Source organism: Poeciliopsis prolifica, unplaced genomic scaffold (genome assembly GCF_027474105.1).
Source record: "Poeciliopsis prolifica strain line A6 unplaced genomic scaffold, Auburn_PproV2 SCAFFOLD065, whole genome shotgun sequence".
NCBI classification, from domain to species: Eukaryota; Metazoa; Chordata; class Actinopteri; order Cyprinodontiformes; family Poeciliidae; genus Poeciliopsis; species Poeciliopsis prolifica.
This window is the reverse complement of record NW_026562440.1, coordinates 222942-240766: the sequence shown is the minus strand read 5'-3', so window position 1 is coordinate 240766 and position 17825 is coordinate 222942. Positions and strand designations below refer to the sequence as shown.

At 35.8% G+C, this 17825-nt stretch overlaps 2 protein-coding genes across 4 annotated transcripts; both read right to left on the bottom strand.

Moving 5' to 3' along the window:
- Window positions 1–650: 650 nt before the first annotated feature.
- Window positions 651–3045, bottom strand: LOC129351195 (required for drug-induced death protein 1-like). Of its 2 annotated transcripts, XM_055020056.1 has the most exons (3): window positions 2930–3045; window positions 2721–2803; window positions 651–1323 (listed from the first exon to the last, which is right to left on the bottom strand). In XM_055020056.1, the coding sequence occupies exons 1-3, from the start codon at window positions 2985–2987 to the stop codon at window positions 1186–1188; spliced, it is 279 nt and encodes a 92-aa protein (XP_054876031.1). In that variant the 5' UTR covers window positions 2988–3045; the 3' UTR covers window positions 651–1185. The 2 variants fall into 2 exon arrangements, with proteins under 2 accessions (XP_054876031.1, XP_054876030.1); XM_055020055.1 differs by having other exon boundaries at window positions 2721–3045.
- A 994-nt stretch (window positions 3046–4039) lies between these two features.
- Window positions 4040–17733, bottom strand: si:dkey-119f1.1 (Structural maintenance of chromosomes protein 6-like). Of its 2 annotated transcripts, XM_055020121.1 has the most exons (27): window positions 17653–17733; window positions 17160–17338; window positions 16362–16497; window positions 15886–15991; window positions 14238–14374; window positions 14085–14146; window positions 13864–13944; window positions 13587–13688; window positions 13085–13204; window positions 12877–12975; window positions 12517–12663; window positions 11860–11948; window positions 11604–11768; window positions 11132–11310; window positions 10817–11018; window positions 10183–10297; window positions 9802–9962; window positions 9422–9557; window positions 9114–9194; window positions 8834–9004; window positions 8274–8411; window positions 7463–7608; window positions 7196–7321; window positions 6903–7008; window positions 5647–5799; window positions 5235–5332; window positions 4040–5031 (listed from the first exon to the last, which is right to left on the bottom strand). In XM_055020121.1, the coding sequence occupies exons 2-27, from the start codon at window positions 17298–17300 to the stop codon at window positions 4944–4946; spliced, it is 3285 nt and encodes a 1094-aa protein (XP_054876096.1). In that variant the 5' UTR covers window positions 17301–17338; window positions 17653–17733; the 3' UTR covers window positions 4040–4943. The 2 variants fall into 2 exon arrangements, with proteins under 2 accessions (XP_054876096.1, XP_054876097.1); XM_055020122.1 differs by lacking the exons at window positions 15886–15991; window positions 16362–16497; window positions 17160–17338; window positions 17653–17733 and adding an exon at window positions 14767–15718.
- Between the last annotated feature and the right edge of the window lie 92 nt (window positions 17734–17825).

Sequence of the window (17825 nt, the reverse complement as noted above, 5' to 3'; positions counted from 1 at the left end):
AAATATTTTAAAATCAGTTTTAATAGACGACGTAGAGTACAAACAATAGAGACAGTTTTGTCTTTTACTACACAAAATCTTAGTCCTAAAATCTATATTAGCAACATATAGAAAAATACATTTAGTTAATATTGCCCTATACAAAAAAATAAAAAAAAATTTTTTTTTCTTCTATCAGTTGATAGTAATGGCTTTGGAGGACTGGAGCTGTCCTCCCTTTCTCTAAAGCAGACCACAGTACACACTACAGAGCAGCAAACCAATTTCTGAGATCATTATTCATAGAACCTCATCCTTCAGTCATGATCTCTGATATAACACCTCTCCGACTTTGCATTTTCAACTCCTACCACATATCTCACCACTGTTTCACTGTCCTTGTGTATGTTAATAAAAGCAGATATGCTTCGACTCACTTTCATGCATGTCCTGCAACTCTTTGCCACAATTGACTTCAGAGCTCCTCCTAAGGTTTCTCCTGATCTATAAAAATACAGAACATCTTCTCTTCTTCTTCAGGGCCTTCTTCATCAACTTTGCTAAACTTCTCATCTTCTATGAGATTTCCCAGCATGTGAACACATTGCACACTCTAGCCTACCCAAAGCAATTGTGTATTAATGCAATTCTAGGGCACAAATTGCAGAGGTAAAATTGCTCAAATGTGCTATTGCTTATTTCAATATATGGTATCTTTGGTCAGCTGCATGAAGTTATATAAAGCTGTTGGAAAGAAAGAAGTGTCTTCTCACTTCCTACTTAATTAGGTAAGTGGTTTAAAGAGTCTATTCCAGTACAACATGCTGTTAATCACTTTTTTGTACAACTTTTTCTGTTCCTAAATATTTATATTCACAAAAATACATAAATTTTTCAAATGCTACTGCTATCCTGCAGCAGGAGACTTGATTAAACATATGAAACAACAAACTTGTGGGAGGAGGTTGGGGGATCCCCTAAGTATTCTATTCTAAAATATTATACTATACAGTACATTGAAATTTAAGCATAACAAGTCTAAATAGGTAGAATTTATAAAAAGAAAATTCAAAAAAGACAAAACTACTGTTATATATATATATTTTCAAATACAAGAACATAAACAAAATACAGAGAGTTTGGTCAAGGTCCCAAGGTTACAACTATTTACAACGAACTCCAAAGGCGGCATCCTTGAAGCGCAGCTCATGTCCTGTTTCTGCTGGGGTGAAAATCCGGAACAAAAGTTGCTGCTGCTGCAATGGGGGTGGAGTAGGCGAGGGCGAAGTTGTACAGACCAAGCATCAGACACTTCCAGGTGGTGCGGAGTGCCTTCCCAACGTTCTGGATACAGAAGAAAATGATCAAAAAGTTGTTTCTCAACACAAGGGTGTCAGCATTCATTTAGCCCTACCAGTCGCTTCAAGACAAGTCGGTTAAAGTAGTAAAACGACTACACTTAGTTTTCAAGGATGTTATATATATATATTCCTTTGTGGCACAATAACAGCAGCAGGAAGAGAAGCTAGTTTTCGTCCTGACTGCAACATCAACACAAAACGTCCTGAGAACTCCATTGTCTCTCGCATCCTGGACAGGAAAGGGCTGACCGGCTGCAGCAGAAACAGGATGAACTGAGTATAACTCTATCTACAAGTGGAGCTCACAATTTAAGCAGACAATCTTCAGTTTGGATATGAAGCCATCAGGTTTATGTTGATTTTATAGCTACATAAATACACTGTAATATCAAATCTTCTTCAGAGGCCTGATCTGGATGAGTTAATTGCTCAGATGATAAACATCTTTCAAAAAATCTTTGTTTCCAAAAATCAGGTTTACTAATGGAACAATTTTGCATGACAAGAACATTATCAGACTTTGTACGTGCACTCAGCACGTAGCCTTAGCTTGTGACATTTAATGGAGGAATTTGTTAAGCCTTAGTGTTTATTCCATCTCACTATAATTACCTAACCTGTTTATTGTTATCTGTTAACAAACACTGGCACCTTATTTTAGTCTCTGACAACCTACCGGAACTTTTCCAAGGAGAGGTCAAAAGGAAACCTATCTAACTGATTCTTCAAAGACTCCTTGACCTGCACGTTTTAACAGACTGAACAATACTAGTGTTAAATAACTAACGAATTAAAATAAAATTCTTTAAAGAAATAATTACACAATTTTTACTTCACAATCTCACAATGAGAAGTATCTTTTTACCAAATATTGTCAGTTTCTTAACTTTAATCTTGTAAAGTCCTATGGAAGTACAGCTACTATATTTCAGAATGAGGTTACTTTGGCAAAAATAACTCATACAAGGTTCTTCAAAAATTTATTGTACCATCTGATTGCTGTGGGTTTTTTTTCATTTCTTTATTTATTTGATTATTTTTATACATTGCTTGTTTTGATTCTGTCCTTTGAGCTTTAAAGATATAATAGGCCTTATAAATAAAATGTATATCTATATTTATATTGTATTTCTTCTTTTACTTATTTGACTTTCTGTTCACAGGTTTGAGGGCAAATTTTGTAAATTAATCTACAGAGGATTTCTGACCATTTTTAATATATCATCTGATGTGAAAGAATCTTAATGAAAATATGATCAGATTATATTTAGTTGTTGTGTATAGAAATATTTAAAACTTAAAAGTCTGCTGCGCTCTCCTCTTTGTTGCTATATGTAAACAGTAATCAGCTTTAGTTTAGTTAAAATATACATTACATACCTTTTTTACTTTCTTATGCTTTTCTTTCTTCCTCTTTTTCTTCTCTGCTTTAGCGTCATCATCTATCAGTGGTTCATACCTCTCTGGCAAAAAAGTAAAATTTAGGTCTTTTTTGGCTTTCTCATTTCGACTGCTGTCATCAGAAGGTGGTTGATCCACAGAGTCAACTTGTCGTTGATATTTTGCTGCACAACTATTCCTCCTTTCACCTGATATGCCTGATGAATTCCTGTCAAACAGTCGGGAGGGAAAAGATTTGGGCTTCATGTTGACTCCTGGTTGCAGATTTGGGAGAGGTAAGGAGAAGCACCAGTTTCCTCTGGGAGGTCAGCTTTGTTGTCAACTAGTGTTATGTGCATCAGGCTGAAATGCATTCCAGTGGTGTTGGGGGGTATTTGGCACACAGCCCTTAAAGGTGCAAATCCCTTCTCCTCACAGAGCTGACCTTGGAAGAGCGTCAAGTGCCACGTTTTAATCAAAGTGACCATTATTCTGAAGCATACAGACTTGAGGCTATGTGCAGTTAATACTGATGTATGCAAGTAGGCTAATGCATTTTTCCTAAACCTGCCTAAATTCAAATCCAGTAAATTATTTTTTTACAGCTTTTAATAAAACCATTAGCAGCAGAAGAAAAACAAACATTTGCAGCATATCCTTTAAGTAAACTAATAAATGTTTCTATATTTGTAATCCAAAAACAATATACTGGTTTGCCTCCAATGACATCTCTGGTCTCCTACCAGAACTCTGTGCCAGTTTCTTAGGGTTCTCAGCAACCCCATTTCTTAGGGTTGCCAACTTAAAATGGGTGATGTTCCTTTCAACAGAGCATTTCTCAACATAAATTTTGCTTTTATACCAACTTTCACTCAAAATTCAAATTGGGGATTTTGTGTAAAACTAAGAAATAGAAAACAATTGACATTAAGCTATTCCATTATGGCTCTACCTGTAATATTGTCTTTCTTTAAGGAGAACCTCCTCAAGTCTAAATTATTTTAAAATCTGTTTTTCTTCCATTGTCATTTAGCTCTCTTCATTTTCCCACCAATGCTGACCAGTTTCCCCTTCATTCTAACGAAACGAGTGTGTACAGACCAATGTGTCGTTTGTTTTTAAACACAACATGTTTTGCTTAGGGCCAAATAGTTAAATTTTGGTTTCTGACTTTCGGCAAACAGAACAACAAACAGTTATGTCAAGAAACAGTTATGTCAAGAAAATTTTCCACCTCAGTTTTGCATCTCTGTATCTCTTCCAGTCAGAATTATTCAAAAACACCAATACACATTTGCAGAACAATTTATAAACTTTATTGTTGTGAAGCTGCAAAAATATTTAACCTGAGATAAATAACACATCCACTGAAAAGAAATGAGATCCTGAAGAAAATGCTACAAATACGAGAGACTGTTTCAGAATCTGAAATGTGACCAACCTTTTTAACTGATGGCAAAACGATACAAAAGTAGCAGCAATTTTTATTTTATGCCTTAACGTAAAAGTTCATCATTCACTTTTAAGAGCAGCTGTAAGAGAAGTACAATGACCTGCTGAAAGTCACGTTGAAAAGCCTAAAAACTACAAAACTTCTCTCTCCTGCACAATCTGTACAATTGTTAACGTGAAAAGGTCAAAAACTCAATTTTGACATGTAGGAATTTGCCTTATTGCCATGTTCGAAATCCCACCAAAATTGTCTTTAAATAATTGGAAGTAAAATACAAATGAGTAATTAACATTAACATCTTCAAAGTCAACTTTTCAGACAGTTTGCATTTCAGATGTCTTTCTTATATAACCAACATTAGAAACGTGCAATATTGTATACATCTTAAATCAATTTTGCCACTTTTTTAATCAAACAAACCTTTATACAATTTTACATGAAACAAATTAAGTCTTCATGGGTAAAACTGAAAAAATATATACATACTTTTACTAAAAAAAAACCTTTACTTTAGAAATATAAACAATTTATATTTTGTTTTGTTGAGGTTGTTTAGTGGTATTCAGTATTTCACCACTAGATGCCACTGTGTTCCAGTAACTGAAGCTGTAACTTGCTCTGGTTCTAGCAGTTGCATTGATCATAACCTTGACTTTAAAGCTGCAAGCAGCTTTGTGTGGCCATATTTATGAGAATAGACTCTTTAGTGGCTACACTTTATTTATTATTAATGCAGCTGGTTTTAATACTCTTCACTCAGATGAAGAGTATTACTGGTCTTCACTGCGAAAGTTGTTCTGTCCTCGGTCAGGGTCCTTTAGGCGGAGGATACGGATGGTTTTGCTCACTGGAAGAGAACTGAGCAGGAAAGAAAGCAACAAAAATATTGACAAGATTTGAAGTTGCTTTGTGCCTTAAAAGAATGAAACAAAGTTCTTAAAAGTAGTGTCATTTCAGTTAAGCAGTTCTGCCAAACATAATTTAAAACACAAGTAAGACAGTCAAAAGGTGTGGGTGGAATTGATTTGCACTGCAGACAAAGAAATGGTTCTGATGGTTACCTCATGTTCTGGGGTGTGAGGAAAATGAACTGTCTGTAGCGCTGACTGGCAGCTACTTTCAACATCATGTCCATCGATATCCTCCTGTTCACCATGTCCTCAAAGAGCAAAACAGGAACAAAGTCCAGTTTATTTTTTTCCATCTTAGAACAAGTTATGCTGCAAATTCTGGTAAGTTAGGCTAAGAATTTATTTTAATAAACGTAATAATCATTATAATAAAAATTATTATTTTTTTATTATATTAAAATAAATATTTGCATTTAGCTGGAGAAACAAGCAGCCCATCCACTCGTTAAGACAGCAAGCACATGACCCATGTCCGACCTTTTGATGGGAGTCTACACAGCCAATCATATCATAATTGGCAGACAAAAACACAACAAATGTCAATAGAACTGTATGACATTACCATGTAAACATCAAACTCATCAAGGCAGCGAAAAGGCGACTCTGTGATTGCCCAGAGAGAGAGGACAAAACAAACAGTGGAGAAGGAGCGCTCGCCTCCAGACAGAGAACGCATGTCACTCAAATCCGCTTTGTTTCCTTGGCCTGGCTGGACCTAAATAGGAGTGGGAAAAAAAAATAAAATAAAAATAAAGAAAATTCCTTCTCTGAGGTAATTTTATTTATTGAATTTCCCTTTGGGATCAAGAAAGTGTTTTTGAATTAATGACTTAATTTGTAAAAACCAGTGGAACCAAACTATAAGAAACAAAATGGCCAAATACTTCTTCTGTTAACTGTAGTTAGACTTCACAACTGAACTAAACAAAAGTAAGTGCTAACATTTCTTTTTTTAATTTTTATTTTTACTTTTTATAGTTGAATCTAGGTATATCAACCAGGATTAGTGCTGAGTCAAATCCACAGATGTCATGGGAAGGATAAGGGAGTGGGACCAGAGCAACTTGTTCACATAACATCCAGGAGAATTTGAGATAGCCAGGGATTTAGCGGCAGTAAAGGAGGAACCAGTTCAGATAATAACTGTTTTAGGTCAGGCCAACTCCGTTAATTTTCCATCTGCCTTAGAGTCTCGCTGGCACTCCCAAATAGTCAAATCTGTGGTCGTTCCTGCCAAACTGAGCTTATATCTGAATCAGAATCTGAAACACATCACTTCAATGAACACAGAGTGACATACATCAGGGCTTTATTTGTTTATTATGCTAATGATCAGATAATAAAAACCATCACTAACTTTCACTCGTCAGCAGTACCACAGGTTAATCACCTCAATGGAACATCAATGTAGTAAATCATACTTTCAGTAAGACTATGGCTTCTGATTTACAAGAAGTAAAGACTTGAAATATTTCAACCTGTAATAAATCTATGCAACATATCAGTTTCATTCTGATATAGGTGACAAAAAATACTGAGTATTTTTAGATATTCTCATGTTTTGAGCTGTACTTATAAAGATCAGAGGCAACCTCATTCTACATTTGTGTGAGGAAAGTTTCTGGAAAAAAAAGGGGTTTTAAAAATGTTTTAAGACAAAAGCAAAGTAAGACATAGTTGTCACTTGTGACACCAGTGGTTCCCTTACATCTCTGATGCCTAAGTGATTCATGAGCCTAACAAGCAATGCCAATCTCTTGGTGCATCTTTTTCTGAATACAAACTTGAGGCTGCATCAAACAAACAAAAGTTGCTTACCGAGATGGTCAAGGTCTCATTCTTGTGGTCAAACGTCATGCTTCCACTATAGCCTCTCTGAGCCAGCATACTATTAAAGTAGTATTTACAACGGGCTGAGAGGAACCTAATGTGGAAAAATTAACAACTATAAATAAAAAAATGTCCAGAAGAAAAATAACAGTATCTAAACCAAGAGTTAATTAATATTTTTCTTTTGGAAGTACAAAGAAATGCTCTGTCAAACATTAAAATATTTCCATGTAAATGTTGTGCTTCACCGCTTAATGAACAAAGGCGTCGTCATGACTTACTTTCTGAGATCAGCGTAAACCTGGAGTCTGTAGTTCATGACGTTATCCAGACTTCTGATGAAGCTGTTCAGGCTCCTCATTTGCTGAGACATATTTTTGTAGCTCTCTAAAGCCTCATGGTATTGCCTAGACAAGAGTGTAAAGACAAAATTAGGGGTACTAGTATTTTGGTGTGTTGTCAGAACTGCATTCGGTTAAGTAAAAGTGGAAATTGTACATGGCAGTGGTTCCCAAATACAAAGCTATTGTAAAACATGAAGCTATTACCTCACAATCTCCTCACGGTCCCCTTGTTGTTCCTGCTGAGTTGTGATCTTGACTTTGAGACGATTAATCTCACTGTCAATACTTTTGGCAGTTCGACGAACTTCAAGGCGTTCTGGACAAATCTCAGAGGCCTTGGCAACAGAGGCCTGGGTTGAAAAAAAGGCAGCCGTGAAAAAGGAAGAAAAAAAAAAAAGCTGAGGCATGTTGCTTAGACAACCAGTTTGCATACATAAAAACAGAAACGAGAAACAGAAACAAGAAGTTAATATGTGCAACAGGAAAAGCTCAGTTGAGGAAAAACATGCAAGCTATAGTTAAGTGGTCAAGTCAACAGACTAATCCTGCGTTTAATGTGTCTTGGAAATCTGGGAATTATACCACATGTAAATAGAGCATGTTGTAGTTGCGCTTGAAGAAACAAATCAGTGCTGACAATATATAGCATATATTGTCTTTATATGCTATATATGTGTGCCACCGGTTTACAATGATAGTAACAGTCAGAATGTTTCATACGTGCAGCAGCGTTATTGGATATTGGGCTTGGAGTAGGTCAGTTACGTTTGTGTTGATGTAGAAACTCTAAGTCTGTGTTTGATTTTTTTTCCCAACTATAATACTTAAGATTTGCAGTTTAAAAAAAAAAACAAACAAAAAATAAAAGTAGTACAACATTTAAAACATTGCTTAGCTTTTTATCCCTGTGTCTAAACTAACTGTTGTTGAAACTATTTAATTTTATTTTTCACTTTAAACCGTCTCGACAACCACTTGTTAACAATCAATGCCATATACTGACAATCTCACGTACCGCAAGGTTTTCCTCCTTGTTTTTAAGTTGAGCTTCAAGAGTGTGAATGTTGCGGAGATGGGCACTGCGTTTGTCATCGTAGTGTTTCTTGTGATGTTTGCACTTCATCACCTCCTGGTCAGTTTTACTCAGTTCATCCTGTAGTAGAACAAGAAGTGAGAGACAACATGTATGAATTGGCTGATCGTGCCAGATCACAAAGATACACAGTTGATATTTAAATGATGATAATATTTTCATATGCAAAACTGCTCAGAATATCCATTTACTGAGACAACGCATGGACAATAGGATCTCTGTTCCAACAGCTAACTAAGGCAGGTGGAGAGTAAAAGCAAAAAATCCTGTGCAGTATATTTGAAAATAAAGTTTCCACACATGTTACTTTATCTTGAAAGCTCAAAGTTTATTGTTGTGCACAATAAAGATACATTACATATGTAAATATAAAACTAAAATAGTTTGAATTCCCCACCACAAGAACCACATGAAAAGGATATGCGGGTAATTTTTGAAGACCCCTTAAGCCATTTTTGTCTGCCTCCAACCAGAATCGTTACCTTGACAGAATCAGCCTCCTCGGTGATGGTGCTTATGTTCTCTTTGTGCTGCTTGTATTCCTGGTCTGCTCTTTCATAATCTGCCTTCAGGTTGGCCATTTTGGTTTTAGCTTCCTCGTACTCGGCACGCTTGGATGAAATCTTTGCAACGATCTCCTGAAGTTCTTCCTCCTGAGACAGACAAAATATAACAGTTTAAGACCACGAGCCTGTAGCCGCTGGATAACGCATCCAAAGGTTTTTACGTATGTGTGAAGGCAGAAACATGATCTGTTCCTACCAGCGGCCTGAGGTCCTCTGACTGTGGCTCTTCCACATTCTCCAGGTCTGTCAACTCAAACTGGAGCTTTGTGGTCTTATCCTAAAATAAATAAACAAAGTGAGGCATTAAATTAGATACAGCTTGTAGTAGAAATATATTTTAAAAATTAAATTCTGGAATTTATTCATAACAATTGTGGCCATTTTAAAAGAACCTAAAATAAATATCTGTTTTTAATAACTCTAGATTAAAAGCTGTTCATAATTTTCTTGCAAATAATTATAAGAACACAAGAATGAAAAAAAAATATTTGGAAAATGATTTACTTTGGTAGTCCTTTGCTCCATTAGCACTTTTCTTAGAAGTCCCTCATTGTGTTTGATGTCTTCCTCCAACTTTCTCATTTGTTGCTGGAAACGAGCTTCCTGACCTGCCTGGTTTTCCAGTTCTTTCTCTAAATGTCTGATGGAAAAAACAGAAAACAGGAAAGGGAAGAAAAATAAAAGAGGGTATAAGAATGGTAAAATACAGTTTTAAAGTACAGTCTTTTAGATAAAATAGATATAGATAAAGCTCTAAATACCTGGAGTCAATTTATTACAGCTTTGCTCTTTTTTGTATTTTCGCATTTAGCTAAATATGAAGTGTTTATGTTCTTGTATAAACAAAAGCACGCTTAAAGAACATATAAATTTAAGAAACTCACCTGATTTCTTCCTCAACATCCCCTGAGAGGTAGTTTGGTCTGGTCTGATCAGAAGTGTAATTACGGTTGGTGAAGATCTGATCACCATCCTTAGAGAAGGCTTGGATGCAGTTAGCTGGAGGATTATTGCCCTGCATTATTCTTCGAGCCTCTGTGCGATTCTGAAAACACGCATAACGAATGCAAATAAGGACAAACAACAACACTTACCATTTTTTGAAACATTTCAGTTTTAAGGGAAAAATACCAAAACCTTACAGATAGTTCTTTATATAAAAGGATACACAGCTGATGTTTGGTTAGTTAGACTTATTAAAGTCTAACTAAAGCTGCATGCAGTGAAGACATTAGGACATTCACTCCGGACAACAGACTTCTCACCTTAATAAGAAGAATGCTCTCAATGCTTTTTTGATCAATAAGGCAGTTGGCCACAACAGGGTCTTCAATATCCAGAGCTTGAAGCACAGACGGATATTGGGGATGATTCACAGCCCTGAACAAAATAAACCAATGTTTGGTCAATAAAATGGTCAACTTTTTTTTTTAAACATGTCCTGCCTGGAATAGTGTCAGAATTGTGCCAGTGTGAAGGCCGACAGATTTACTTTCACAAGTGGAGGATTACAGTTTTTGCTATACTGCTCCACTTTATAGTATTGTATAATACAAAAAAAGACATCTTTTGTTATAAGATCAATCATAAGCTAATCATTAATCATTAACAGAAACAAAGGAGTGCCTTTGTAAAGATTTTATGTAATAATGACTTTCATGTTTTGATTTGAATTACATTAAAACCTTTTCATGATACTGTAATTTATTTGGCTAGACCTGTATGTTAATGCACAGTATTGGCTATATCACAGCTAACAGACAGGCACCCTTATCTTTCCAAACATCGAAACAATAAATAGCTTTTTTGCCACATTGTATTGCAATTAATGTGGCTTAAAAGCACCATATTTATAAAGAGGAAGAATAAATTAATGAGTTTGTAATTAAATGTATTCACCTTCTTCTTGTATCGTGGACATGGTGGATGAATTGACTGGTGATGATGGTTGGCCTTTGACCAGATTTGTACACTTTGGCCATGAGGCCCTTTAGGACCTTTTCATCCTCATAGTTGTCACATGTGAAGGCCACAAGCAAGTATTTAAGACATACTTCCACAGCCAATGCCAGCTCTGGGTCCTTCAGACCAATAAGGTAACCTGCAGAGCAGAATAAATAAGTAAGGGTAAAGCAGGCTTTCTCTAGTCATTATACTTGCTTTCTGACTTTTAACAATCAAGACAAGCACTTAAAACGAGAAACCAAATTCTACCCAGAGGTCCTCGAGGTTTGTGTCTGAAATGCCCTTTGCTGTAAGCTTCCTCAATAGCACTAAGCAATGCAGGCATATATTCTCCAAAACGCCGAAGTCGATTTGAGCGACTGCTCTTCATTGTCTGTAATTTCCTTTTGTTTGTGTCGATGGATTTCTTGAGCCCATTATACTCCATTCTGGAAAGGTAAAGAACAATTGATTTGAGATGATAAAGTTTTAGACTGTGAAACAAACATATCCAGCAGAATTGATTCCGCTCCAAAAGAAACAGATGTGTCGTAAAATTTTGTTGGAGTTTAACTATTAGCAGGCAGAGGGGTGAATCCAGTTTATTCTATTTACATATATATATCAGGCTGACCTGAAACCCCTACATTAAAATTTGTGTTCCATTTTAGTTCTATTAAAACCTTTACTATACAACATCCAGAAAGAATAGCATAAATAACGTCTTTTTCTGTTTACATACCTCATCTTTTCTTGTTCTTCTTTGGCACGGTTGCAAGCGTGTTGAAACTGGTTAATCTGTTGACCGAGAGTGGAAATGTGAAGATTGAGGTTTTCCTGCTCGGCTTGAATCTGCGCCATGCGTTCTGCCCTTGCTTGGCTTTCTGCTCCAGTTGTTTGGCTGATGCTACAGAAATTAAAAGGTGATCAGAAAGGAGAACAAAAATTAACCCACCAGTCATATGGTTTATTAAAAAGACTGTAAGCAAAGCTCACACCTCAGAGTCAGCTCCTTTATACGCGAAGACAGCTGGGCTTTGTCTTTTTCCAGGTCCCTGAGGTTAGTTCTACACCTGTGGACAGTGAGCTGAAGAGAGGAAAAAAAAAACAGGATGAATTTCCTACATCAAAATTACAGCAAAAATTACAAGACTGTAAGATTAAAAGACTGCTATAACTGATTAGCATAATTAATAGAATTACGTTAGGCGCTAGTACTTTGTTGGCTCCATCTGTGCTTCTAATTAAATAAACATGTAATTCCTAATTACTTCCTAATGAGCTGGATTGGCCAAATAAACAGTGATTTTTCAAAATGCTATTACAGCTCTTTCTTCTGAACCGCTGCAACACAAACAGCTACAGGAGATCCTTCTTGGCCACACGATCAGAATCTACAAGTCTTTGAAGAAACTTGTGTAATATGAGTCAGTCTTGAATTTTGTTTTGTAGCAAAAGGCAACTATGGGAAGAAAATGCACACACATATAGTAGAGAAATAGTTTATCATGAGTTGCTACTGATAGTTCTACTTTCTTTGCTTTTGTGACAGATTTGTACAGCAATAGAGTAGCCATCAGAAAGTCTATTAAAGGTGAGCACCAGTGAAAACAGAAAATACAAAAGTGTGTGCAAAACAATGCTTAGACTCTGACCTCGCAGGACTTGAGAAGGCTGTTGCGTTTCTGGGCTTCAGCCTTAAGCTCAGCACATTTAGGCTGGAGTTCCTGGACTTGCTGAGTGATTCCCTCCAGCTGTTCCTGAATCTGCTTGTACTTTTTCTCAGATTGCTCAACCTTATTCTGTAAAAACATACATGTTGCAAAAGACAACAAGAATGGAGTCAATAACCATTACATTTAAAGACTAAATTATTGATTTAAGTAAAATGAGCAAATGGTGCAACAGGTCATCATTAAGATCCAAAACAAAGGGAAGAAAAAGTTCAGAGACTGGTTACCTTTGACTGGCATTTAAATACTATTTAAAAAAACAAAACAGCAGACATATCCTACCTTCCATTCGTCAACCTTTTCATCATATTTCCCCATTGAACGTTTGTCTGCCTGTAACTTCTCCTTCACTGGTTCTAGCTCTCTTTCCATTTCCATCACCTGAAAGATTCAACTCACTTGGTTAACAACAAATCCTACCAAAAAGCGGAATTCATGCTACTTACACAAAAAAATTATATTTATACATAAAAAAAAAAAAAAAACTTACCAATGACCAAGCCATCTGTTTCTGCAATTCTTCCAGTTTGGTGTGCATTTCCCCAAGTGAAGCTAAGCTCTTGTACCGGTCCTCTTTTTCAAGGTATTTACGCTTCAAGTCTTTCAAACACTGAAAAGAAAACAAATAATAATAATAATTCTAATAACAACAATGTTATAAGATTGTACAAAGTGTTTAATGTTTTGTTACATTTTAATTTAAAGAGGTAAAAATGATAAAAACACATATTTTTTTCACAAATTTCTGAAGATCCTGGACAATGAATTGAATTAGTTCATGGCCCAATAAATCCATGAATATGACTTAAGATCAGAATAAATAACTGTGGAGAATATTTATCTCACTTAGTCAAGAAAATGTAAGTTAAAACTAAACTTTAGCTAAAAAAAAAAAAAAAAAAAAAAAACATAAAAAAAGGGAAAACTTTTTTGACATATTGCTAATAAAAAGTTTGAATAAATAAAAACTTGTAGGTGAAACCGAGCCATACTTCTCCATGCTGCTCGACTTTCTCCTCTGTGACTTGCTTGGTGGCTTTAATATAAATAAAGTCCTCCCTCATCTGCTCTAGTTGCGTAGCCTTCATGAAAAACTTTAAGGAGAGAAAAAAAACAAAACAAAAAAAAAAAACACACACACGTACATCTGTTTTTAGTTGCAGAAAAATAAAATAGCTAAATCAAAATTATAACAAAATTGAGGCCGTTTATAACTAACACTGTGTCAAGACAGATTACTAGATAGAATATTAACTTCTCTAAACAGACCTTATACTTGTCTCCTTCTCCTTTAGAGTGCAGGAAATATTTGCTCATTTCCTGTGTGAGAACTGACACAGGATTGTTAACCTATAAAAGAAAAGCAAATAATAATAATCAACAACACAGATTTTGCTATAACACAGGGCCATCAGTTACACAATCTCACCTGGCTGGAAAAATACAACTTTTGGTGCCAACATTCTGATGTAGTTAGATGTCCAAATTACCTGAATGTTGAAATTGTCCAAGATGGAAATTAGCTCTTCTTTTTTAGTAGAGATGATCTGACCTATCAGAGAATATAAAGCATGGCTTTGAATAATTATATTTTCCTTGCAAATCCAAAAACAGAGAAATCTAAAAACATCTCATGCGTTTACCTCCGTTACTCTTCAGTTTATAGGTTCTCAGTCCCTCCCGTGTTATTCGTAGGTCTATGGTGATGGCTGGGCCGTACACATCGTGCTTGTAAGCATCTCTGCCTTTGTTACGCAAGGTGATTGACACATCAGCAGAACTGAACAAAAGGAAGAAAAAAGTATTCGAAAATTTCTTGAGTAATTTCTTTCTGAAATATTGCTTTTAAGTTTAATATTTAATACTGGTTTACATAGTTTGTAAAACAAGTAAACAAAAAAATCTGACTTTGAAAATCCGATAAAAGATAAAGAACCTCTAATTAGAAAAGACAATAAAATTTCAACTCAGAATAATAAAAAAAACATTATTAAATTCAGTTGTTTAGATAATACCTTTATCTAGGTCATATTGAGGAGTTTTTATAACAATTCAATCTTTAATTTAAAACTGGCAGAAACAATTTATGCAATTGTTTTCAAACAAAATCAGTTATGGCAGTCATTAGTATTTCTAACAAACAAATAAAAAAACAAAGAAGGCCATGGTAACCTTCTTGAGTTCATGGCATCATTGACTCTAAATTATTAGAGTCCATTAGCATTCGGTGGCTTCGGGAGACTGAGCAAGAAGAAATGGTCAATGGTCTACTCCATGGAGAAAAGCACAAACAGTTCGATCTGCAAGACAACTCTGTCGCAGGGCAGAACGAAAATGGCGTAACACTCAACTTCACGTTCATAATGACATCTATAAAGAAAGACTACGTAACTATCACTCAACACTAAAACATGCAAGGAAGGCTTTCTTTGTAGATGTCATAAACAAAAACATCAACAATGCTCAAACTTTATTTGCAACAGTTGACAGGCTCACAAACCCTCCTGTGACGTTTCCACCTGAACTCCAGTCTAATGCTGCCTGCAACAAGTTTTCCAGCTTCTTTTCAGAGAAAATTCAAAAAAACAGAGGATTAATTTGCACATCAACTCTAAAGCCAGAAACATTGCAGTACCTAAACAAAACAAATACAGAAAAAATGACCCATTTTCAACTACTTAATTATAAAACCCTAGAAGAAATTATAAGTCAATTAAGTTCAAGCTCCTGCTGTCTGGATGTCCTACCCACACATTTCTTTAAGAAAGTCCTGTCTGTTATTGCTACTGATCTGATCCAAATAGTAAACTCATCAGTCACATCAGGTTTTTTCCCCCAGAACTTGAAAACAGCAGTCATCAAACCACTGCTAAAAAAGAACAACCTGGACAAATCGCTATTGCAGAATTACAGGCCGATCTCCAACCTCACATTCATCAGCAAAGTTATTGAAAAAACTGTGTGTAAACAATTAAATAGTTTCCTCATGATGACCAACTGCTTTGACTCTTTCCAATCTGGTTTTCGTGCTCACCACAGTACGGAGACTGCCCTCGTAAAAGTATTCAATGGTATCCATATGTAAGTATTAACAGCCGTGGTATCAGTATTTAATTTGCTGAAAGTGACATTTTCTTTCCTCACTGAGAAATGGTATTCAAAAATAAAATAATAGATTAGGCTCTAGGCTTTTACAAAGTAAAAGCCTAGAGTATTTTGTTTGAAAACTCTAGGCTTTTTACTTTGTAAAAGCCTAGAGTAATCAAAAACTATACATTTGGTAAACTTTACCTTTCTCCTTCTTTCACAAAACCCTTCAAGGACGATCCTCTATTTGTAGCCTGTGCATTCCCTCCTAAGGCTACAATCAGAGCTGTCAGAATGGCACTTTTTCCACCTGTTACAGTTTGCATACAAATCAGAGGTTATAGAAAATTAAAGACAAACAGCGGGTTTTGTAAAAAGATAGCTGATCTACATTGTCAAGTTTAAGCCACTGTATGAATTCAATAAGGCTGAGAGACTGTTATTTACTGTCATGTGGGATCAACTCGTGCAGAAACATATACTTGTACTGTCACTTAGGAATGAAATGCTTACAAGCAAAAAGTAACAACAAACTACACATTTAGATCATCTGTAAACCTGGACTTATATCTGGTGTAAAAAAATACTGTCTGAAATATTAATTTTAATTCATCTAAAAAATGATCTCCAAAATATTATTTCAATGAAAGACATTTCAAACATTTTAGTGGTCGACTTACTTCCATTATTACCAACAACAAAGTTGACATTGGAACCAAATGCAAATGGTCCAAGAAGTGAGTGACACATGAAGTTCCTCAGAGTGATGCTCTCCACTATCCCTGCATCACTCACCACATCACCAGAACACTGAAACTATACACAAAAGGTTAATGAGCTTATGGTCTTATTTCCTCAACACTTTGAGAAATATTTCTTGAACTTTTCAACATTTTTTGACCTCAGACCCCCAAGCTTCAATTAATTTTTTGTAGCATTTTATGTGATAGACCAACATAGAAATAAAATGGAAGTAAAGAAAAATGAGTAATGGTTTTCAAAATGTTGACATGCAACAGTCATTTTCAATCTCATAGCATAAAGAAAATCTACTGCAATCAAATTCCATAAGAAAATTTTACCATAAAGTAAATAGTCTGCCATTGTTTACGCTCATGTGTCAGAATAACCCAGTCAAAAGCCCAGGGATAATTTTAAGTCAGAATCTGCAGCAAAATGAATGTAAACTAAATGTTTACAAAAGCTCTCCATGCATTTTATCAGAGTTTAAGAGAATATGCTCAGAATAATGAGTAAAACTGGACGTGGAAGGCTGGTAGAAACATACACCAAAAGATTAGCAGCTATAATTTCTGCAAAAGGTGAATCTATAATGCCGCACTTTTAAGATAATCCACTCCGACACACACACGTCATTTTTAAACTTCTTTGTTAATGAGCTACTTTATGTTAATCTAGTACATACAATTTCCCCCAAAATACATTGCAGAAAAAAAAGTAGCAGCGAGATTACCTACCCGTTTACTCAGAGCGGAATCTCCTTGCTCACTTTCAGCAATATCCTGATCCTCGTCGTCGTCCTCATTTTCACCATTCGCGGCAGATCGGGGACGTTTGTTTGGGGTTTCACTGACAGCTGTGTTTCTTCGCTTAGACATATTGGACGCCCGACCTCACTTTTAAGGGCAAAACGAAACTGAAAGAAAAAAACGACGAGCACAAAGTCAGAATGAGCTTTTATAAGCTTGTCTCATCCTTCCACTGTACTCCCGTTTATTGAGACTCATTCCGACGGTTATTAGGAGTGAAATGTTAGTATTTCTTTTGCCACAGGTATACGTTATATATTATTGCACTCAGTTAGCTTGTATGGCTAACCAACCTTGCCCGCTAAACAAAAACAGACCAGGGTTATCTATTAAAGAAGCAGCTAGGAGCATTGTAATTGACTTTATACTATTAAGCGTGACAAAGGAAAGACGTTAATTAACGTATAGGCTAACCTCTTACCTAGTTTGTGTGGCTCAGCAACAACACACTGGACCGGTGTCCATCGAATTCGCGCTATTTCCAACAAAACATCGCGAGAACAGATCAGATCAAACGGTGCAAGAAGTGCCCCTTTCTACCTTCCAGGTGGAGTTGAATGGTCTGACTGCATCTTACGGCTTTAAATGGCATTT

Excerpts from the sequence above, each read along its gene's own strand:
- LOC129351195 (XM_055020055.1), bottom strand. The coding sequence starts at position 2,987 with ATGAAGCCCAAATCTTTTCCCTCCCGACTGTTTGACAGGAATTCATCA. Across the intron at positions 1,324-2,720 it reads AGCATAAGAAAGTAAAAAAG|AACGTTGGGAAGGCACTCCG; the intron begins GTATGTAATGTA and ends TTCTGTATCCAG.
- si:dkey-119f1.1 (XM_055020121.1), bottom strand. The coding sequence starts at position 17,300 with ATGTCTAAGCGAAGAAACACAGCTGTCAGTGAAACCCCAAACAAACGT. Across the intron at positions 11,019-11,131 it reads CAAACCTCGAGGACCTCTGG|GTTACCTTATTGGTCTGAAG; the intron begins GTAGAATTTGGT and ends TCTGCTCTGCAG. Across the intron at positions 10,298-10,816 it reads GTCCACGATACAAGAAGAAG|GGCTGTGAATCATCCCCAAT; the intron begins GTGAATACATTT and ends TATTTTGTTCAG.